This window comes from Macaca fascicularis, chromosome 4, assembly GCF_037993035.2.
Source record: "Macaca fascicularis isolate 582-1 chromosome 4, T2T-MFA8v1.1".
Classification (NCBI taxonomy): Eukaryota; Metazoa; Chordata; class Mammalia; order Primates; family Cercopithecidae; genus Macaca; species Macaca fascicularis.
The window spans coordinates 134,707,750-134,730,860 of NC_088378.1; the positions used below are offsets into that span (position 1 = coordinate 134,707,750).

At 49.9% G+C, this 23,111-nt stretch overlaps 1 protein-coding gene and 1 long non-coding RNA gene across 4 annotated transcripts; one reads left to right on the top strand and one right to left on the bottom strand.

Moving 5' to 3' along the window:
* Positions 1 to 2,754: 2,754 nt before the first annotated feature.
* On the bottom strand, positions 2,755 to 12,896 carry PI16 (peptidase inhibitor 16). 3 transcript variants are annotated; one of them, XR_012433837.1, is made up of 7 exons: positions 12,702 to 12,896; positions 8,242 to 8,463; positions 6,044 to 6,153; positions 5,630 to 5,718; positions 3,972 to 5,098; positions 3,621 to 3,760; positions 2,755 to 3,197 (listed from the first exon to the last, which is right to left on the bottom strand). XR_012433837.1 is itself a non-coding variant. In XM_005553141.5 (7 exons), exons 1-6 carry the CDS (start codon positions 12,870 to 12,872, stop codon positions 3,639 to 3,641), a joined length of 813 nt encoding a protein of 270 aa, XP_005553198.2. In that variant the 5' UTR covers positions 12,873 to 12,896; the 3' UTR covers positions 2,755 to 3,197; positions 3,621 to 3,638. The 3 variants fall into 3 exon arrangements, 2 of the variants coding, with proteins under 2 accessions (XP_005553198.2, XP_005553197.2); XM_005553141.5 differs by having other exon boundaries at positions 4,566 to 4,664; XM_005553140.5 differs by having other exon boundaries at positions 3,972 to 4,664.
* Positions 12,897 to 13,887: 991 nt separating this feature from the next.
* LOC141410113 (uncharacterized) lies at positions 13,888 to 18,780 on the top strand. Its single transcript, XR_012433838.1, has 2 exons — positions 13,888 to 14,067; positions 17,548 to 18,780. It is a non-coding gene; the product is annotated as an uncharacterized lncRNA (long non-coding RNA).
* Positions 18,781 to 23,111: the final 4,331 nt, after the last annotated feature.

Sequence of the window (23,111 nt, forward strand, 5' to 3'; positions counted from 1 at the left end):
TGCCCTTGCTCAAGGTATCCTGGCTTTTGAGAGCTGGGTTCTGGTAGCTTTTAACAGTGGACTCACGGACAGTTTCACTTCACATGTCCTCGTTTCCCAGGAACACAGAAGTGTGCCTGTGTGGGTGTTATGTAAATGTACACTGATTGAGGCCACCAAGGTCTCATAACTTTGTCACCCATATTAACTTTTCTAGGGAAACACCCCAGAGGGCTAAGGTAGTGGGAGGAACACGTGGGGGTGGGCAGGGCAAGCCTGTAGAGGAGGACCTTGGGTTCCCAGGTCCTTCAGAGGGGAGTCTGCCCCGTGGCCTTTCTCCAGCCCAGTGTGCTTTTCCAGAGACAGACCACTGTTCTGGGGTGTCTTTTCTTCCTGTTGCTCCACCCTCAGATCCTGTTTTTGCATGGATTAATTCCTAAGGCCCCCCCTAGATTGAGGGGCACCTGTATCTCTGGAGCCTGAGCTAAGCTGGATCTGAAGAGCTCCTCCCAGAAGTTCAGAGAGGCTGCCCGGAGTACAGAGCAAGGTTTTGATGGCCTTGGCCAGTCACCTCAGGGAGGGCTGCTGTTGTCTCCCAAGTAATTTCCTGAATTTGGGGGTTTCAACTTCATTTCCCAAGCCATCTTCCACACCCAGAAATGGCATGAAAATGTCTTTTGATACTGTGTCCCAGTTACTGGTTGAGCAAAGTACAGATTTTTAATAAAACAGGAAGTTTGCAGTTCATTCAAATTCTTGTGTGTGTGAAATGCTTCTAGACCCTTTGATGTTTGGGGGCTGAGGCCCTGTTCATCTGCCTTCCTAGCACTTGGCATGTTTCCTGTTGACTAGTCCTAGAAACTAGGATGCTGGGTCCTCATCTGAGAAAGGAGATTGGGTGGGATTGGGCAGGAGGAGAGCTCAGCTGCTGGCAAAGGGAGGGGTGATGGGAGGAGGAGTGTCCTGTCGAGAGCTGATGACCTCCACTCCTGGGAAATCTCATCCAATGGGCAAAGCTAAAAGGCCTCTGACAGGCCTTTGGGGACTTCCTTATCTATACCCCTAGGTATATACCCAAGATAATTGGAAACTTACGTTCACACAAAAGCTGGTACATGAATGCTTAGAGTAGCATTATTCATAGTAGCTCAGGAGTGGAAACAGCCTGAGTGTCCGATGACAAATAAAATGGAAATGTTCTATAGAATGTAACAAATATTCCATAGAATGGAATATGACTTGGCAATAAAAATGAAGAAGTTCCGATTCATGCTACGACATGGATGAACCTTGAAAGTATGTTGACTGAGAGCGGCGACTCACAACCATAATCTCAGTCCTTTGGGAGGATTGCTTGAAGCCAGGAGTTCAAGACCAGCCTGGGCAACATAGTGAGAACTTGTCTCTACAAAAAATTTAAAAATTAGCTGGACATGGTGGCATGCACCTATAGTCCCAGCTGCTCAAGAGGCTGAAATGGGAGAATCACTTGAGCCCAGGAGTTGGAGGCTGCAGTGAGCTATAATCCTGGGTGTCAGAGCAAGACCTGGTCTAAAACAAATTATATGTATTTATGTGGTAAGTGAAAGAAGCAGTTACAAAAGACCATAACATATATGATATGTCAAGAATTTATATGGGATGTTAAGAACAGACAAATCCATGTAGACAGATTAGTGGTTGATGGGGGCTGGGGAGGTTGGAGGGAAATAGGGAGTGACTGCTAATGGGTATGGGTTTTTTTTGGGGGGGTGATGAAAGTGTTCTAAAATTGTGATGGTTACACAACCTTGTGAATATAGTAAAAACCATTGAGTTGCATACTTTAAATGGGTGAATTTTATGTTATGAGTTATATCTGAATAGAACTGGAAAAAACATACTAAGTAGGCTAGGTGTGGTGGCTCACGCCTGTAATCCTAGCACTTTGGGAAGCTGAGGTGGGTGGATCACCTGAGGTCAGGAGTTCAAGACCAGCTGTTGACCAAACTCTGTCTCTACTAAAAATACAAAAATTAGCCAGGTGTGTTGGCAGGCGCCTATAATCCCAGCTACTTGGGAGGCTGAGGCAGGAGAATCACTTGAACCTGGGGGGCGGCGGTTGCAGTGAGCCCAGATCGCGCCACTTCACCCTAGCCTGGGTGACAGAGCAAAACTCTATCTCAAAAAAAAAAAAAAAAAGTAAAAGAGGGAAGTGTCCTCCTTGGTTACAGGTTGGTTCCCAGCCCTGCCCTGACTTGGGTGGTGTCCTGTTTGACTGCTCACCCTCCAGTGGTGGTCTGGAGACTTGCCCTGCCCCTCCCTACCATCCAAGCCACCCTCAGTCACCCACCACTGCTACTCCAACATATGTGTGCCTTTCTGATCCTCAGCACCTCTGGACGGTCCTCCTGTGCTCCCCTGGGGAGGGTCTGGGACTCCAGATCCCTTTCTTAGGACTCTTCCAAGCACCTGGGGCTAGCAGAGCCTTGCCTGACGTACATTTCTGACCTTGTGTCCCAGACAGGCCTGGGCAGCAGCACCCTTGTGAAGAGGCCTCATGCCATGCTTTGATCCCGGGCTCCAAACCCGTCTAGGCCCCGCTGGTGACTCCTGAAGCTGGGAGAGTCAGTCCAGCACCCTTGGCCTTCCTTTGGCTCTTCCCCTTCCTGGCGGCCGCCTGTGATTAGGGGGAGGGGAGAGTTATAGGAAGGAAAAGAAGGGTGCGTCCCAAAGAGGAGACACTAAATGGAGTGTTTTAGAGGAGGGGGATGTGAAAGAGAAAGAACAGTTGCCACAGGTTGGACTGGTTTTTATTGGAGAGTCAGGAGTTGCTTTCCTTCCCTTGTCCCTGCCTCCCCACCCACAGAACCCCACTCCAGTGGGGCTTGTCCTTCATCTGCCCCTTGCAATCCCCGTCCCCAGCTACACAGGCACTCAGGGAGAGCACTCATACCGTGTGGGCAAGACAGCCCCAGGCCAGGCAGGCAGTGAGCTCCCTCAAATCCTCCCGCCCCCAGGACTCAGGAGGGAGGGGCAGGAGAGGTGTGGGCCCGGTGTGCAGTCCTCAGGCGGCCCCGTGCGCTCGCAGTCAGCCAGGCCTTGTGCCTCCAGGATGGTGTGATGAGGCACATGCCCCGTAGCCTTTCCCTTCCAGAGGGCCTTAACCAAGAAGCATCTTGTTTAGGGGCTGGGGACAGGGTGGGGAAGATGACAGGAGGACAGCTGACCTCTTCACCCTGAGAAGGCAAGAGGCACTTCTGGGGAACAGTCCTGGATTCAGATGGCTCAAGGAAGAGGCCAGGGGACTGGAAGGGGCCCAGGGGTTCCTGGGAAGCCTGAGATCCTCTGTCTAGGAGAGAAGCTAATAGCCACAGGACAACCTGAGAGTGGGTACGTGTGAATACCACTCAGAACAGTCTGCAGCCAGCTGAGGGATGGGCCTACCCAGATCCAAGGCACTCCTGGGGCAGTGCCAGGGGCTGCCCCTGTAGACACCTCCCAGGAGGATAAGAGTGCTAGCCTGGAATCTGGCCAGAAGTTGGGGTGAAGGGGGGCTGCTGGGCCACAGAGCAGGACCTGCCCAGGAAGCTGTGGCCACTTACTTGGAGGAAGACAATCTAGGTGGACATGAGGCCAGGGCCCCCCGCACCAGGCCTTGCCTTTGAGTGGTATCCCCTTCAGAAGATTCCAGCCAACATCAGGGGAAGCAGGAGCAGTAGTCCCAGGAGAGGGCCCCACACATGACCAGGGCCTGGGTTCAGCCCTGACACAACGCTAGGCTTGTCAGGGCCCTCTGCACCTGTGGGAAGAAAGAGGCTTTGCCTCAGCCTAGAGACGGCTGTGCCTGCCGTCCCACCCACCCCACCATGCAAGGAGGTGGGGCAGCAGCCAGGGCGGAAGCTCCTACTCACAGGGCGCATGCCCCACCGTGCTCATACCACCTACAGCTGGGGCAGGACACTGCCATTCCAGAGCCAGGAGGGGAGTGGGACCGATGCCACGGGCCTTACCTGGCAAGGACGACTGCAGAGCCAGGGCACGCCCACCCATGGCATTAGCGGTGGCAGAGGTATTGGGGAAATTGGGCAGGGACTTGGAGGAGGTGTGCCCCGTGTGGTCCAGTGTGGCCTGCAGCTCACCTGGCTTGTCCTGGGCTGGAAAAACTGAGGCCAAGACCTCACTGGAAGGAGGCAACTCAGCCTCAGCTTCTCCCTCAGCCTCAGCCTCAGCCTCCTCCTGGGCATGGGGTAGGAGCTCCCTTGCCCCTGTCAGGGACATCTTGGGGTCCAGAGAGTTCTCTGGGCTCCTGAAGGGCACTTTTGTTTTGTCTGTCACTTTGTCTGCTGATTTTGGGATAGGAACATGGGTCGATTCCGGGAAGGTAACTGGCTCCTCATCCAAGGAGGGCAGGCTGTGGGCTGCCAAAATGGAAGGCACCTCAGTTGTTACAGAAGGTGGAGCCTCTGTTGCCATGGAGGGCGGGTCTTTTGTTGCTAAGGAAGTTGGGGCCTGGGTTTCCACAGCAGGCAGAGCCTTGGTTGCCAGGGAACCTGAGACCTCTGTTACCAAGAAAGCCGGAATCCCCGTTGCTAGGGAAGGAGTACCCATTTTCCTAGAGTCTGAGGCTTCAGTTGCCAGGAAGGATGGGGCCTCAGTTACCAGGTAAGGCAAATCCTGGGCGTCTTCCGGGCTTCCGATGGATTCTGATAGGACAGAGGAGAACTGGCCTGAGTGCTGCAAGCAGGACCTCACATCTCTCACTACACCGCAAACCAAGCGACCCGATCAAATGTCCTACTAGGACACACAAACACACACACTTCTCCAGCGGATATGCCCCTCATTGAAAATAAAAGTTACAAGCCAGGCGCAGTGGCTCACGCCTGTAATCCCAGTACTTTGGGAGGCTGAGGCAGGCGGATCACCTGAGGTCAGGAGTTTGAGACCAGCCTGACCAATATGGAGAAACCCCATCTCTACTAAAAGTACAAAATTAGCCGGGTGTGGTGGCGGGCTTTTGTAATCCCAGCTACTTGGGAGGCTGAGGCAGGAGAATTGCTTGAACCCGGGAGGCAGAGGTTGCAGGTGAGCAGAGATCGAGCCATTGCACTCCAGTCTGGGCAACAAGAGCAAAACTCTGTTAAAAAGAAAAAAAAAAAAAATAGAAAAGAAAAGAAAAGAAAAGAAACGCTACTTCTGGTGATTGACACAGTTGCTCCTCTCTCCACCTCCTGGTCCAAGTCTCTCTACATTCGTACTTGCCCTTTTTCAGGGTACTTCTCCAGCGGGATCCCGGTCCCTCCCACGGCTCCGGCAAGGCCGGCCCCGCCCTCTTGAAGCCCTCTGACCATGCCCCCCGGCCTGGCCCCGCCCGCTCCTCAAGACCCTAACGATTGGCCACGTCCACCTCACGCGGGCCCCCCGAAGCCGCCAGACTTTCTAACATCCTCCCTTTGAAGGGTTGAAATCCGGCCACTTGGAACGACAGGGCGCCAAAGTGGCTGCGTGTGGAGGGCTAAGGGAGCTGCCAGGGACCCCCGGTGGTCGCATCCCGCCCGGCCCCTCCCCTGCCCACGTCCCGCTCAGTCCAGGGAGGCTCTTAGACCATCCAGTCTGCATCGCATCCCTTCCACACTCCCCGCCCCTACCCATCCACCCGTGGACTCACCACAGAGGGAGTTCTTGCAGCGATAGCCAGAGGGACATTGGGAGCACGGAGTCCCCTCCTGGTAGGGCCGTTTCCCCTTCACGTTCCCCCTACAGGAGGTCAGGAGGATGCTGAGGGTAGGGTGTCGACCTCTCCCAACCCTCTCCCCAACTCCTATACACACATCTACTCTGGACGTGCCCTTGGGTCTCCTGACTGCCAGCCACTGACTTGCTAGGCAATCTTGGGCTCCTCCTGGCCCTCTCTGGCCGATGAGAGCAGACCACCATCGGAGCCTTCACAGCTCCCTGGATGGTATAGCTGCAGACTGACCCCTCTTCTCCCACTCCCTCAGGCTGTGGCCAACTCTGCCCTCCCCTGGGCTCTGCCTGTGCCTTCCCCCTCTCCATCTCCAGGGTTCCCCCCAGCACTCACGGGGGCTCATAGTTGCACACCAGTAATTCGATGTTGGTTTCCTCAACACCCTGGAGCTTCTCACAGAAGTGGGAACCGCAGCCGATCCTCTCTGTCTTGGCCCAAACCACCTGAAGGACGGCAAACCTAGCAGCTCAGCCCCATGCGAGGTGGCATGGTGCCTTCCTGGCATCCCACTACACCCCTTACAGGGGTGGGGAGAAGAGGCACCCTATAGCCTGTGACGTTCATGTTCCCAAAGCCATGCAGGTTCAGGACAAAACTCTGACCAGGGGGAGGGATGGGGGAGTTTGTCCCTAACGGTCTACTCTCCTCTGCTAACCACACATACCACTTTGCCAGGCCTCTTTTCCTCTCAAAACCTTCCCTCAGCTCCAGGACTGTGATACACCCTCATTAATTTTTTCTGTGGGCTCTTCCTGGAGGCCCTTGCATTTTAAATGAAGGGTATATGCAAAGGAAAGAATCTCAAATGGTAGAATTTTAGACCTCAGCAACAAGGAAAGTCCAAGGTGGGGAGCAGGAGGAGCCATTTTGAAAGTGGAACTTCCCCCAAATCACAGGTGAGCAGGACCTGTTCTGGTTGTTTCTCAGTGTGGGTCTCTTAGCTGCTAGAATGACTTCTGTCTTTATCAAACAAAAAATCCAACAACATTTGTGTGCTGCCATGGGGTGAGACCAGCAGCCTTTCCTTGCTGGTTCTAGGCCCAATCTGCCCAGGAATCTCTGCTGAAATCAGCTGAAGGTCTCCTCAGTGTTGAACACCTTCGGGCAGAAACAACTCCAGAATACATGCACCCTCAGCCCCAGAGAAAGCTGGGGTGGAGCTGCGCTGACTTACTCCCTGCTGGGTCCTGATAACAATCCCTGCACAAGCAAGTGGGTGAGGGTGGAGGGAGAGGGAGGGGTGGCAGGATCCAGAGAGAAAGGGTCAGGAAGGGTGCTGGGCCCTCACAACTTTCTGACCTGGGTGGGTGCTGCTGGGATTTCCTCCCTAAAGATGAAGACTAAAAAAAAAAAAAAAAAAAAAAGATGAAGACTAAAAATACCATGAAAAAGAAATGGAATTGGTGGGTGTGGGTGGGAAGATGGTTGGTTCCTTTTCTTTTCTTTTAATTGTTTGTCATGTTACTATTTGTACAACACATAAGCACTGGGAGGAGAAAAAATAATTCAGTTACACTAATGTTAATTCCCCTACACACACACACACACACACACACACACACACACACACACACACACATCTTATCTGCAAGCCCAAACTTTCAAAATGCAGTGAGAATCCAGACAGGAGCAAAGTGTGATTGGGGAGCAGGAAATTCTATCAGAAATCTCCCTGAAGCCTTCATTCAGCCACAATTTGCTGTTCATCATTACGTATAATTGTTAAATGCAAAAGAAAAACTAGACAAAATTGTCTATTTGCTTTATTAGTCCCTGGCAGATGACAAGTAGCAAATTAGACATCATAATAAATGAGAAGGAGCCACAGAGAGAAGTTAAGGGACTATCTGCTGCTGGGGCAAACAGCCCTGCACTCTCTGGGGCAAGAGGGGCAGGACCACTTGGAGCACCGCACAGTATTGCCTAGGTCAATAACCACGATCCATAAAACTGGCTCTGTGACACCTAACATGTCCCACCGCCCCCACCCCTTTTTATTTATTTTATTTTTTTTGAGACAGGGCCTCCCTCTGTTGCCCTGGCTGGAGTGTAGGGGCGTGATCACGACTCACTGCAGCCTCAGTCTCCCGGGCTGAAGTGATCCTTCCACCTCAGCCTCCAGAGTAGCTGGTGCGCGCCACCGCGCCCAGCAAAGTTTTTTGTATTTTTTTGTAGGGACAGGGATCTCGCCATGTTGCCCAGGCTGGTCTCCAACTCCTGGCCTCAAGCGATCCTCCCAGCTCGGCCTCCCAAATTGCTGGGATTACAAGCGTGAGCTACCGCGCCTGGCCTAGCGGCCTAGGTTTTCAAAAGACTGTAGAGAAGCCGACTCCGTCAGAGGCTTAGACAGCGTATTAGCTGCAGTGAGAGGACAAGATTTGCAAAGTATCTGAGGGGACTTGGAGTGAGGCCCGCCTCTTGTAGCGAGGACGCTTAGGAACGGTGAAGGCAGAGGTGGCCCCGCCCACGGAGCACGTGGCCCCACCCCCACGCCGCGAGGCTCCGCCCTGCCCCGCCCGCCTTGCCCACACCTGCGTGTAGTGGCCGCACATCTGGCCCGGGCTGCAGGTGGCGGCGCTGAGGTTGTAGTGCTCGCGCTCGTGGTGCCACTCCTCCATGGCCAGCGGCACGTCCAGGCCCTCGTCGGTGATGGCGAACAGATTCTCGCCGCGCCGCCCGCGGTCCTTGTTGTGGCCCCACACGCACTGCCGTGCGTAGGCCTTGGCGAAGGCGGCCAGCTCCTCGTCCCATCTCTGCAGGGCAGGTGAGAGAAGGGAGGTGAGGATGCCCACAGATGCTGTGGGGACCAAGCAAAAGGTCGAGGAAGTCGTGGGGAAAGCCTTCCGGCACCTCCTTAGCGGGGTGACTCTTGGGCATGGCCTGGAACAGGTCTCAGCTCTGGGTGGGCTTCTGTGGGGAGGTGGAGGCCGCCACCCCAGGCCGTGGAGCCGGACCGTTCACCAGCTGTGTGACTGCACGGATTGTCTAACCTTTCTGCACCCTCAGAGGGCTGAGAAGAGTGGATGAGGTGGTGTTGGTGACAGTGTCACATAAAAAGCCTCATGTGAAAAAAGTGGCCACACATGCCCCTGCCTACCTCCCAGGCCTCCTTGAACTTCTCTGAAGAGCACAGGATGTCTGGTGAGATCGATGTTGAGGGGCTGGGTTGTTTATTCAGCCCATTTCACCCCCACTCAACCAGGAACCTGACTTGAGGGCTGGCACCTTCCTCTCCCTCTAAGCCCCCACCCTCCCCTTGGGACACCCAGCCCCCATGCCTTTACCCTCTGCAGGCTCCCTCCCCAGTGCTGTTCCTAACTGCTCCCAACCCTTGTCAATGGCAACCCCCTTTCTCCAAGAAAATTAAGTGACTGTAGGTGACACTGAATGTCACAGGCCTCTCACCAAGGGGCCTACTTTCAGAGCCTCGGTAACCCACCGTCAACCCCAGTGACAGTGTTCTCCAGTGGGGACCTCAGGTGAGATGGTGGGAGGGGAAATTTTAGGTTCAGGGCCTCTGAGATTGTGTCCCTGGCTGAGAGGCAGGCCGAGTGTGGGTGGGAAGAGGGATTAACAAGGCATCCAACCCAAAGGATTGAGGAGGGGAAGCCTGGATCCCATTAAATGCTGTCCTTGGCTTCTCCTGGAAATCCATGGCCTGGAGGCAGCTTTTGCTCCACCCTATGGGGGCCCAGCCAGCTGTGGGAGCCAGACAGCCCATAAAGCGCCAAGAGCTTGGGTGACCCTGAGGGGAGGTGGCTGTGTGGCCACACCCACTCCTCACCCGCTCAAGGCTTTCAGGAGCCGCTGCCTGGCATGGGGATGGGTGCACCTGGCTGGGATGGCTCCACAGCTGTGACCTTGGGTGAGTATCTTTCCCTCTCTGGACATTTTTGTCCTGAATCACTGGTCCCTGAGATTCTCTCAACTCTGGCAACAGTGGGAGATTGGGAGTGGGAAAGGGGCAGGGTGCTGGCGACCAGAGTCAGGGTGTCTGAGATGACCTGTGAGGTGCCAGGCTGGACTGTAAGTGCCGTCAGGATAGGGTATGGATGGATCTCCAGTGTCTGGTGCAGTACTAGCACATAGTAGGTGCTCAACAGATACTTGTCAACTATTGATGACTGAGATAGGGCCCTGCTTAAAGCAGTCTCCCCCTACAAAGTCTGCCTGTAATTTCCATTCTGACAAAATACCTGGAGCCCCACCATTAGCGTCATTGGTTTGGTCTTAAGGATTCTCAGTCAGTCATCCAGGGCCCCCTGTGGAGTTGTAAGACTCTCAGCATCCACCCACATTGGCCACATGGTCACCATCTAGAAGCAAGCCCATTCATTCATTCATTCATTCATTCATTCATTCACTCGTTCATTCATTCATTCAACAGTCCTGGGCATTGTGTCAGCCCTGGGACAACAGCAGGAACCAAGAAGCCCAAGCTTCCATTGACAGAAAAATCATTTGGGCCACCACATGGTAAATGACAGATGTGCAACAAGTACTATAGGGGCACCAAAGAGGTCCATCTAGCCCAGCCAAAGGTGGAGAGGGAGACACCAAGCTAAGTGTTAAAAGATGAGGCATTAGCCAGCTGGGGGGAGAGGCGTCCTAATCAGAAGGCACACATCAGCAAAGGCATGAAGCTGGGAAACATTTTGGCTGGGAAAAGACAAGCTGTTCAGGTTACAGAAGAACAAAGGGCAAGCGGGAGAGGAGGATGGAGCGATAGGCAGGGGCCAGAACACACAGAGCCTTCTCAGTTAGGAGCCGGAGCTTTATCCTGAGGCAGTAGGGAGCTGTGGGAGCCACTGAAGGATTTTGAGCAGGGTCAGGCCCATGTGTTGGATTATTCATTCTGACAGCAGAGGCCAGAAGCTGGGGAACAGGTAGGGGCTATCCTAGGAGTCCTTGGGTTCAAGAATGAAAGAACCCTGAACCAGGGTTGTGCCAAAAAGAGAAGGGGGTAGGAGGAAGGGTTAGATTTCAAGGACAATTGAACCTTCAAGGGGGCAAAACTGGTACTGATTAGACCTGGAGGCTGAGAGAGAAGCGTTCATGATAACCCCCACCTGGCTCACCCTGGATCCATTCCCTCTTTTGTGTTAATCAGACACTTATTGAGCACTTACTGTGTGCCAGGCATTCTTCTGAGTGCTTTACACATATTCACTCATTTAACCCTACAACTACCATAGCTACAAGGGAATTATTCCACTGTTATCATCCCCATTTTACAGATGAGGAGACCGAGGCACCGAGAGTTTAGCCAAGGTCACAAAGCTAATAAGTAACAAAGGCAAGATTTGAACTCAGGCCATTTGGCTGCAGAGTCCCTGCCCTCGTCACTACTGAGGTTGAACCTGAGTCTTCTCCTGAATGTTTCCTGGCATCCCAGCCCCAGCCTCATCTCCTCCTCCTCAAAACACTCCCCATTAGGCAGCAGCATATCCCCTCAGTATCCCAACTGCCTCCCAGAATGTTGGCCCGCTCCAAGGTGCACCTCTGTCTGAGAAGTGGCTCCCAGCCTGTGTGGCCCCCATCTCAGCCAGCAAGACTGTAGGCATCAGGGATCTACAGGTGGGGAAACTGAAGCCCAACCATGAGTCACAGGCCTCAATCAGCGCGCTGTTGACAGAGCTGCGTCTGCGACTCCTGGTTTGTTGTCTACCTTTCCTGGATGCCCAGGCTGGCACAGCTGTGAACGGCAGTGCTGGGTGTGTGTGCAGAGCTCTTCCTAGATCTTTCTCACATGTCATCCTGTCTGACGCCCAGGACAGGGATCGCCAGCCCATGTTTCCATCCGGAAACAGAGACCTTTGAAGGGAAAGGGGTCCACCCAGAGTTAATTCAGTCAGATCACATGGGACTGAGGTTAGAACTTAGGTTTGGGGCCCCAGGCTCACTGTTGTGTTCCCCAAGGAGCATCTGTTCTCTCAGGCACCAGCTCCAGGGGTCCCTGATCCCTAAACACTGCCCAGCAACCTCCCCAGCCATCTGAGGGTGGGTGGAGGGGACAGGCTAGTTCAGCCCTCAGGGAGGGCAGGAAGGGGGTGAATTTCTCACTTTATCTCCTTTAATCCTGCATATAGACAGCCCGCCTCTCACCCTGCCATAAATAGCTCTTCCTAAGAGAAGTAACCAGCCCTAAATCTGGCTCTGTCTCCTGTGTGCATGCACATGTATGTTTACTACATCTGCGTGTTTCACCGGACATAAATAGTATTTTTACATGTCTTCAGACTTCATGTAAAGAGACCCTACTGTGTATTTTTTAGAGATTTTATTTCCTCCCCATTCAGTATGATATCTGTGAGATTCAGTCCGCACTGGTATATACATAGCTCTAATTCTGACCGCCTTTTACAGATGAGACACGGGATCGGCAAGGTTACAGGACTTGCCTCGAATCACAGGTTTTGTAGGCAACCAAGACAGAATTCGGACTGTGTGATCCAGAGCCCTCTCTGCTTCTGGATCCTGCTGTCACCTACCTCCTTAGCACCTGCATCCTACCCCAGGTGCCCATGCCCATCCTGCTGCCCTGCTTCCTCTTGTCCTCTTCTTGGCAGGCATATGAAAGACCGTTTTCACAAAGGTGTTAAGAACTTCCCGGGTTCCCCCACCGAGGGCACATGCATTTGAGGAAATGCTGGGGAAAGGTCACTGGAGTGGGAAGCCAGGGTTTTGGGTCTGGCTCTACCAGCTGTGTGACCCCAGCAAGTCCCTCTGAGCCTCACTTTCCTCATCTGTATTATGAGGTTGCTTATAGGGGCCTGTGAATTTTGTTAGGCGGGTGCAAAAGTAATTGTGGTTTTTGCCATTAAAAGTAATGTAACATAATGTCAGGGACTCAGGGACTCTGTCACTGACCAGAGAAAGGAGAAGAATTCTGAAATAGCTTCAGCATGTGGAGCAGGGTAAGAGGGCCTGGTGACAGACCCTGGCCAGCACCCCTTCTATCCCAGCCAGCAAGCGCCGTGGCCACACTTACCATGTGCAGCATGTCTGAGGCTGGTGGGGATACCTGGGCCCGGTAGAGGTTGTGCAGCTCCAGCATCAGACGTTTCTCCTCATCTGTGAGGGCTCCAGCGGGGCCTGTGGTGGCCACCAGCACTAGCAGCAGCGGCAGCAGAAGCATCAGGAAACTGCAGGAGCCGTGCATGGTGGCCAGCCGTCTCTCCTTCTCCCGTGCAGGGGTCTGGCAGCTGGATTTAAAGTCCTTCCCACACAAGCACCACCCTGGCTGGGGTGGGGCAGTGGGGGCTGTGTCTGAGGCCCAGCCCGACTCACACAATGTCTCAGGGAGGGCTGGGTGCCTTGGGTCCCGACCAGCATCAAGTGCACTCCCCTTGGAGTCCTTGGCAAAAAGCTCCTTTCTCTCGGTAACGGGGGCTCAGGCCAAAAGCTGTTAGAGTTCCTAAGTTGTGGACAGATCCTTCAGGGGCAAAATCATAGTAACCTCTGCAGAGCTGTGACTGGTTGCACCCAGGTCACACCCACTGTGTGTTGAGGATAGATAAGAGAAAGGAAACCACAGACCCTACCCGCAGAGGAATGGACAAGATGAGGAAGCTATAGGCTTTTGAAAGGACAGAGGAAGACTACATGTATTTGATAAAAGGCTGAGCCAACCTGAATCAGAATCCTGGTTCTGCCCCTTGTTATCTGTGTTTTGGCAGCTTTCTCAAGTGAATCAGTGACAATAATAGTACCTACCTCATAGGACTGGAGGGAAGATTCAATGACATATAATGTATGTAAAGCACCTAGTATGGTATATGGCACAGAGTAGGCCCTCAGTAACAGTAGACAACCCACCCATGTGGCTTGGGCCTTAGCAGGCTACCAGCCCCATGGGGAGGCAACACTCTTGCCTGTGTGGGAAGGGGCCAAGGTCTTCCCCACTCTACCTGTATTCGGGAATAAGGCCTTTCACTATGGCAACATTTTGGCTTCCAGGTGTCTTCTCTGAATGCAGGTGCTTGACATGCTCATTTGGAAGTGGGATGCTGGGACTCCTGTGCTCTGAATACGTAGAAATATAATGTGTCTGTTTCTTAAATCAAGAGAGAGCAGAAAAGCAGGAGGTTGAACGAGCTGATGCACCAGGAGCTCTGAAGGGAGGGTATTGGAAGGGAAATAGGCTTAGCAGCCAGGTGCTGGCATTATAATGACCTTGACCTTGCAGGGGCCATGACCTAGGCCTTGGCCTTCATGAAGCAGGAAGCTGAAACCAGTACTCTTGAAGACAGCTGGGATCCTTGAAGCCTGCTTCCTCAATGAATAGGGAGCTAGAAAAAGCCTACCCACTGGCTTTGGAAGATGACAAGAAAACCTGTCCCTGCCTGAGTCTCCAGGTAAAAGTAAACATAAAACCAAGATGGATTACACACACACACACACACACACACACACACACACTTATTAGAATTAATAAAGTCAGCAAAGTTGCAGGATACAAAATTAACACATAGAAATTAGTTGTTTCTATACACTAATAATGAAAAATCCAAAAAGGAAACTAAGAAAACAATTTCATTTATAAAAGCAATTAAAAAGAATAAAAGTATTACCAATAAACTTTTTTTTTTTGAGACGGGGTCTGGCTGTGTTGCCCAGGCTGGAGTGCAGTGGCGCGATCTCGGCTCACTGCAACCTCCACCTTCCGGGTTCAGGTGATTCTCCTGCTTCAGCCTCCTGAGCAGCTGGGACTACAGGTTCCTGCCAATATGCCCAGCTAATTTTTGTATTTTTAGTAGAGACGGGGTTTCACCATGTTGGCCAGATGGTCTTGATCTCTTGACCTCGTGATCCGTCTGCCTCGGCCTCCCAAAGTGCTGGGATTACAGGTGTAAGCCACTGCGCCTGGCCCTTAGCAATAAACTTAACCAAGGAAGCAAAAGACTTGTACACTGAAAATCACAAAATGTTGCCAAAGTGAAAGAAGACACAAATAAATGGAAAGACATCCTATATTCATGGATTAGAAGACTTGATATTGCTAAGGTGTCAATGTTGCCTGATGCAATCTACAGATTCAATGCAATCCCTATTGAAATGCAAATCATAATATTTTTATAGAAACAGAAAAATCCATCCTAAAATTTATATGGAATCTCAAAGGACCCCAAATAGTCAAAACAATCTTGAAAAAGAACAAAATTGGAAGTCTTACAGTTTCTGATTGTAATATGTAACCACAAATCTACAATAATTAAAATAGTGTGGTATTAGTATAAAGACAGACATTTAGACTAATGGAATAGAATAGCCCAGAAATAAACTCTTACACATATGGTCAAATGATTTTAGACAAGGGTCCCAAGACCATTCAGTGAGGGAAAGGCAAGTCTTTTCAAGAAGACTTAGAAAACTGGACTTCCACATGCAAAATACTGAAGTAGAATCTTTACCTTAAGTATATATAAAAAAATATACTTTACCTTTAGTATATTACAAAATTAACTCCAAAATGGATTAAAGACAGAAACATAAAAGCTAAAACTACAAAACTCTTAGAAGAAAATATAAGAGGGACTTCCTGGCATTGGATGTGGCAAGGATTTCTTGGACATGACACCAAAAGTATAGGCAACAAAACAAAAAATAAACTGGACTTCATTACAATTAAGAACTTTCGGGGGCCGAGCGTGGTGGCTCACACCTGTAATCCCAGCACTTCGAGAGGCCAAGGTGGGTGAATCACTTGAGGTCAAGAGTTTGAGACCAGCTGGGCCAACATGGTGAAACCCCATCTCTACTAAGTATACAAAAATTAGCTGGGTGTGGTGGCGGGCACCTGTAAGCCCAGCTACTCGGGAGGCTGAGGCAGGAGAATTGCTTGAACCTGGGAGGCAGAGGTTGCAGTGAGCCGAGATCCAGCCACTGCATTCCAGCCTAGATGACAGAGTCTCAAAAAAAAAAAAAAAAAAAAAAAAAAAAAGGACACAATTTCCCAAGAAATGGGAAAAAATTTTTGAGACAGGGTCTCGCTCTGTCACCCAGGTTGGAGTGCAGTCACGTGATCTTGGCTACTGCAACCTCTGCCTCCCGGGTTCAAGTGGTTCTCCCACCTCAGCCTCCCAAGTAGCTGAGACTGCAGATGTGCGCCACCACACCTGGCTAAGTTTTGTATTTTTAGTAGAGACAGGGTTTTGCCATGTTGGCAAGGCTGGTCTTGAACTCCTGACCTCAAGTGATCTGCCCGCCTCGGCCTCCCAAAGTGCTGGGATTATAGGCATGAACCACCACACCTGGCCAATATATAGGATATATTTTTAAAATATAAAATATATTTTAAAACAACAACAACAAAAACAATTTGAAGTTGATTCAGTGGCTCAGCACTTTGTAATCCCAGCAGTTTGGGAGGCTGAGGCGGGCCGATCGCTTGAGACCGGGAGTTCAAGATCAGCCTGGGCAACAAGGTGAAACCTCATCTCTACAAAAAATACAAAAATCAGCTGGGCATGGTGGCATGCACCTGTAGTCCCAGCTACTAGGGAGGCTGAGGTGGGAAAATTGCTTTGGCCCAGGAGGTCAAGTCTGCAGAGAGCCGAGATCGCACCACTGCACTCCATCCTGGGCAATAGCGGGAGAGCCTGTCTCAAGAAAAAAAAAAAATTGATTAAATAGGCAAAGGACTTGAAAATTCACTGTTTACTTTTTCAATTATTCATGCAGTTATTCATTGTTGAAAGACATTTTTCCAAAGAAGATATACAAGTGGCCAATTAGCACATGAAAAGATGATCAACATCACTTACCATTAGGGAAATGCAAATCAAACCACAGTGAAATACCACTTCACACTCATTAGGATGGCTATTATTAAGAAACAAAACAAAACAGAAAATAGCAAGTGTTGACAAGGATATGGAGAAATTGAAATCCTCGTACATTGCTTCTGGGAATATAAAAGGTGCAGCCACTGTGGAAGACAGTGTGATGGTGTCTCAAAAAATTAAACACAGAATTACTATATGAGGTAGAAATTTCACTTCTGGGTATATACCCAAAAGACTCAACCAGGCACGGTGGCTCACACCTGTAATCCCAGCATTTTGGGAACCCGAGGTGGGCGGATCACCTGAGGTTGGGAGTTCGAGACCAGCCTGACCAACATGGATTTACTAAAAACACAAAATTAGCTGGGCGTGGTGACACATGCCTGTAATCCCAGCTACTCGGGAGGCTGAGGCAGGAGAGTCGCTTGAACCCAGCAGGCGGAGGTTGCGGTGAGCCGAGATTGTGCCATTGCACTTCAGCCTGGGCAACAAGAGCGAAACTCCGTCTTAAAAAAAAAAAAAAAAAAGCAGAGACTCAAACAAATATATTTCTACACCAGTGTTGATAGTAGCATTAGTCACAATAGCCAAAAGGTGGAAACAACCCAAATGTTCATCAATGAATGAATGAATAGAGTAGTATACACAAAATGTACGATCACATATACAATGGACTATTATTTTGTCTTAAAAAGGAAGGAAATTCTGACACATATTACAACATGGATGAACTTTGAAGACATTAGGCTAAGTGAACTAAGCCAGACACGAAAGAACAAATCTTACATGATCCCACTTATATGCAGTACCTAGAGTAGGCAAATTTATAGAGACAGAAAATAGAATGGTGATTGCCGGGGGCTGGAGGAAGGAGAGAATAGGGAGTTAGTGTTTAGTGGGTGTAGAGGTTTGGTTTCGGAAGAGGAACAAGTTCTGTTGATGGATGGTGGTGATGGTGACAACACTTTGAATATTCATACTTAATACCACTGAACTGGACACTTAAACATGGGTAAGATGGTAAATTTTATGTTCTATATTTTACCACAGTAACGACCATCACCACAAAAACAGGATTTCTTAAATTGGCCCGGAGTACAGTGACAAAGGAAAAATTGTGTCTGGAGGGAGCCTTCACAACCCAGGCCACTTGAGCCACCATGAGAAAAAAAAAAAAATCCGACTTTAGCTCACAATCAGAAAGTATCAAACGCATCAGGAACTGAGTCACCATGAGCAACAGACAGACAGCATACATCACAATAGGAGAATTTCTGTTCCCGAAACTTGAGATAATAGAACAATCTGGAAAAGACTTCGAATAACTGTATTTACAATGAATATGGAAATAAATGGGTAGCTGAAAAGGGGAGAAGAAAGACTTGGGGGTAGAGAGGAACAAGGTGTGGAAGAGAATCAGAAGAATTCAGGAAAATGGATTAGTCTGGGGAGAAAGGGACGTTATTTGAGAAAAATCCGAGTGGAAGAAAGAAGACTGACCAGATTAGACTACAGCCCAGACCCCTGGGCAGCTGTCCCAGGGTGTTCAGGTGGCAGAACCATGAGATGGATCTCTTTCCTCCATAGATGGGAGAACTCAGTGAGTTCCTGACAACTTGGGCTTGAGATAGAAATAAGGGGACTTAGTGGCCGGGCGTGGTGGCTCATGCCTGTAATCCTAGCACTTTGGGAGGCCAAGGTGGGCGGATCACCTGAGGTCAGGAATTGGAAACCAGCCTGGCCAACATGACGAAACCCCGTCTTCACAAAAAATACAAAAATTAGCCAGGCGTGGTGGTGTGTGCCTGTGGGCCCAGTTACTCAGCAGGCTGAGGCAGGAGAATCACTTGAACCCGGGAGGCGGAGGTTGCAGAGATCACACCACTGCATTCCAGCCTGGGCAACAGAGCAAGACTCCAGTGAGAAGAAAGAAAGAAAGAGAGAGAGAGAGAGAGAGAAGAGAGAAGAGAGGAGAGAGAGAGAAAGAAAAGAAGGCCGAGCGTGGTGGCTCACACCTGTAATCCCAGTACTTTGGGGGAGGACACGAGCTCAAGAGATCGAGACCATCCTGGCCAACCAACATGGTGAAACCCTGTGTCTACTAAAAATACAAAAATTAGCTGGGCGTAGTGGCACACACCTGTAGTCCCAGCTACTCGGGAAGCTGAGGCAGGAGAATCGCTTGAATCCAGGAGGCGGAGGTTGCAGTGAGCCGAGATCGCACCACTGCACTCCAGCCTGGGCGACAGAGTGAGACTCTATCTCAAAAACAAAAAAAAGAAAGGAAGGAAGAAAGGGAGGGTGGGAAGGAAGGGGAGAGAGAGAGAGAAAAAGGGAGACAAGAAGGGAGGGAGGGAGAGAGGGAGGAAGGAAGGAGGGAAGGAAGGAGAGAGGAAGGGAAGGAAGGGAGGAAGGGAGGAAGGGAAGAAAGAAAAAGAAACACAGGGCTGGGTGTGGTGGCTCAGGCTTGTAATCCCAGCACTTTGGAAGGTAGAGGTGGGCGATGGCTTGAGCCCAGAACTTCGAGACCAGCCTGGGCAACGAAGTGAGACCCTTTCTCTGTTTCTAAAAACTTTAAAAAATTACAATGAATAAAATAAAATAAACACAGACTTCCTAAGGAGTTAAAGTGCTGACCTGACCTGGGAAGTGCTGGACTCAGGAGTGGAAGGACACAGTTCTCAGATGCTCCCCGGGTGGAACCAGGCGCTGGTACTACAGGTTGCCCTCGTGTGGTCACCTCTGTGGCCTCTGCCTCCAGCCATGCCCCTTCAATAGCAGGGAAAGCAGCTCTGCAGGTGCAGGACAATGGGCAGCATTTGTTCACTCAACAAACACTTACAGAGCTTCTCACTGTGCCAAGCGCTGAGCTGGGTGAACAAGAGCAGGAAACCCACCAGCAACCATGGGCAGTGTTGTGGACGAGAGTGTAGGGCTTACCGGCGGGTGGCCTGGGGCAGGTGATTTCTCTGTTCACTGGCCTGTTTCCACATCTGTACACTGGGGAACAGAACCTACCTCCTAGGATGGTTGTGAGCATTAAATGAGTTAGTACATGGGTAGGGCCTGTGATCACCCCCGGAACATAGTAAGTGCTCATTGAGTTAGCCAGTATTCACATACAGCAGGTCCTTGAATAACGTCATTTCGTTCCATGTCTTTTCGTCATGACATTGGTAAGAAAAAAATTCGATTCCTGCAGGGGCCACTGTCTGCGTGGTGTTTGCATTCTCCCCACATCTGCGTGGGCTTTGTCCCACGTCCCAAAGCTGTGCACGCTAGGCTCATTGGCGAGTCTGCATGGTCCCAGTGCGAGTGAGTATGGGTGTGTGAGCACCGTGACCTGTCCAGTGTAGGTTCCCACCTGGCGTCCTGAGCTGCCAGAATGGGCTCCAGCCACCCACGACCCTGAACTGGAATAATTGGGTAAATAATTACCTTACCTGCCTTTCTTTCTTCCTCTTTCTTTCTTTCTCTTCCTTCCTTCCTTCCTTTCTGTCTTTCTTTCTCTCTTTCTCTCTTTCTTCTTCTTCTTTTTTTTTTTTTGAGATGGTGTCTTGCTCTGTCGCCCAGGCTGGAGTGCAGTGGCACGATCTCAGCTCACTGCAATCTCCACCTCCCGGGTTCTAGTGATTCTTGTGCCTCAGCCTCCTGAGTAGCTGGGATTACAAGTGCCTGCCACCACACCCAGCTAACTTCTGTATTTTTAGTAGAGATGAGGTTTCACCAAGATGGCCAGGCCGGTCTTGAACTCCTGACCTCAGTTGATCTTCCCTCCTGGGCCTCCCAAAGTGCTGGGATTATAGGCTTAAGTCAGTGCACCTGGCCTAATTATCTTGTTTTTCTTAATTTTTCTCAAATGTATATATAGCTCACATTCATTTCAGTGTTTAATATTAGAAGTGTTTGATCTTTAGAAGTCTGGTGATGTTTTTGTCACCAGAAATATATCACAGGAATTCTATTCATTTATATCAATTAGCCTAAGGTAAAATTGGTTTTCTCTTAAAGTTGCAGTTTCCAAGAATCTCTCAGCAACTTAAGTGAGAACTTACTGTATTCGTTACTACATATCTTCCACCCACAGGTGGAAAAGTTTTCATAGCCTGAGGCTATAGCAAAGAAAAACAAATACAGCAACCTGACTTGGCCTTTCCCCTGGGGAGGAGCTGCCTTGGCCTGGGGGAGCTCCTAGGAAGGGAGGACACACCCCACTCTGAGGGGCAGGGGCACAGGTGTAAGTGGTGCCAAGATGTGGGCTGGGGAGGCCTCCTGGGAAGGGCATTTATGTGGAGGCAGAGACACCTGGCTTGCCTGAGATGGGAGGGTGAGATGGGAATGAAGACTGGGAGGCTGACCAGAGCCAGCCAACGCATGTGGGGACCCAGGTGTGCAGACAGAGTCCACTCTGCGTGTGCATACGTATACCTGGCTCACAGAGCTTCTCCCGCCTGAGTGACCTCACCCACTCCTCACAGGATGGCTCTCCGAGGTGGGTCTCACTGTCACCTGCATAAGGAAACTGACGCTCAGAAAGGTAAGGTGATTTCCCCAGTATAGGTCGGGGAGGATCTAGAGCAGTGACAAAGTGGTGGGACCAGAGCCAGGGACCTGCCACTAGGAAAAGAGAGAGGTTAAGGCAAGCAGGTGGAGGAGAGAGAGGAATGGAGGAGGTGAAGTTAGGTGAGGGTGAGAGGGAGCAAGAGAAGACAGCATCAGGGTAGATGGTGTGTTTTATCCATAAATCCAGACTTGGGGAAAATAGATTTTCTTCTGTATTATTATTTCTGTATATTTTAAATCAAGTTTTATTTCGAACAGCAGTATAACTCCGTAATAAAAAAATAAGCCAAAGAGGAAAAAAAAATTCCACTTCTGGCATTTGCTTCTAGTCTTTGAGCAGGTGGTCCACAGCCACTCAAAGTGCGGTCCACGGCCCGGTGCTGGTCTGCAGGGGATTCACCACTGGTTTTCAGTACAACAGGCCCAGAAAATGGGAGTGAATGTTTAGAAACTCTTACAGTTTCTAATTGTAACATGGTTGTTTTCTGCCTGTTGAATCTATGATTTAAAAGTTGGGCTTGTATTTCATGTATCCACTTTTCATTTCATTTTTATTTTTTATTTATTTTATTTTATTATATTTTTTGAGACAGGGTCTCGCTCTGTCACCCAGGCTAGAGTGCAGTGGCACAATCTGTGCTCACTGCCACCTCCACCTCCCAGGTTCAAGTGATTCTCCTGCCTCAGCCTCCCAAGTAGCTAGGATTACAGGGATGTATCACCACACCCAGCTAATTTTTGTGTTTTTAGTAGAGACGGAGTTTCACCATGTTGGCCAGGCTGTTCTCGAACTCCTGACCTCAGGTGATCTGCACCTGCACTGTCTTGGCCTCCCAAAGTGCTGGGAATACAGGCGTGAGCCACTAAGCCTGGCCTGATAACTTTTTATTTTGAGATAATAATAGACTCACAGAAAATCATGAAAAAAGTACCTAAAATCCCATGAGCCCTTTACCCAGATTCTTCCAATGGTGACATCTTATATAACAATAATACAGTACACAAACCAGGAAATGGACATTCATTTTCCTAATGGGTAATGATATTGAATATCTTTTCCTGTGTTTTCTGCAACCCACATATCTTCTTTGGTGGAGTATCTGTTCATGTCTTCTAGTTCTATTTGGATTTTTTTTCTGTTGAGTTTTGAGAGAGAGTTCTTTACGTATTTTAGATACAAGTCCTTTGATGGATATGCATTTAATCATTTATTTTTATGATATTTTATAAAACTTTACATTTGAGATGGACTGGAAATTTTACGAAATCAAACTGGTCAATCAATCACCGCTGGTGGTTTGAGAAGCAGTCTTAGCGTCTTCTTACCTTAATGAAATAACCGCACCTGCACCATATTGGGTCCTGACTTTTTTCCCCAGATAATTTATTATAAATAATTTCTCCAGCTTGCTCCATATCTTTATAACCACCACTTACAAGGTTTGCAAACCTTCCATAGAAGAGCTGTACTGAGATTTACTCAGCTAATTCCCAAGGTTAGACATGATGTTATCACCCATTTCAGGGTCTTACAGAAACTCTGAGTCACTCCCTTTGTCACAAGGCTTTTTCAAACATTTTGGATAGAATGTTCTTAGTTTCCATTCTCACCATGGTAGTTCAACTTGCTCTTTCGTTAGAATTTAGGCATCAAGGTCAGACCAGATTGCTGGTTGGCCACATTCTGTGTTCTCACGGAAACCAAAGGTCAGCGGCACTGAATCCAAACCACCCGAGCAACCCGGCATTTCCAGTCCCAGATGCTTGACCGCACGGCAACAGTGGAGTCACTAAGAGATTTTCCTTTGGTTCTATCACAGCAAACTCCAAACCAGGGGTAGCAGTCATTTGAAAAATGCAGAGACTATTTTAAAGGACAGACAAGTGCCTCAGATAGCATCAGAGAACAATGCCTAAGGGCCATGGATGGAAGCCAGTCTGCACAAAATGCTGAAAATAGGTCGTTTTGAGCAAGGGGGTCATGGAGAAGAAAGTGCCAGCCCTCCATTCCTTACACCCACTAGGCAGGTGCTTCTTCCCTTGCACCCAGG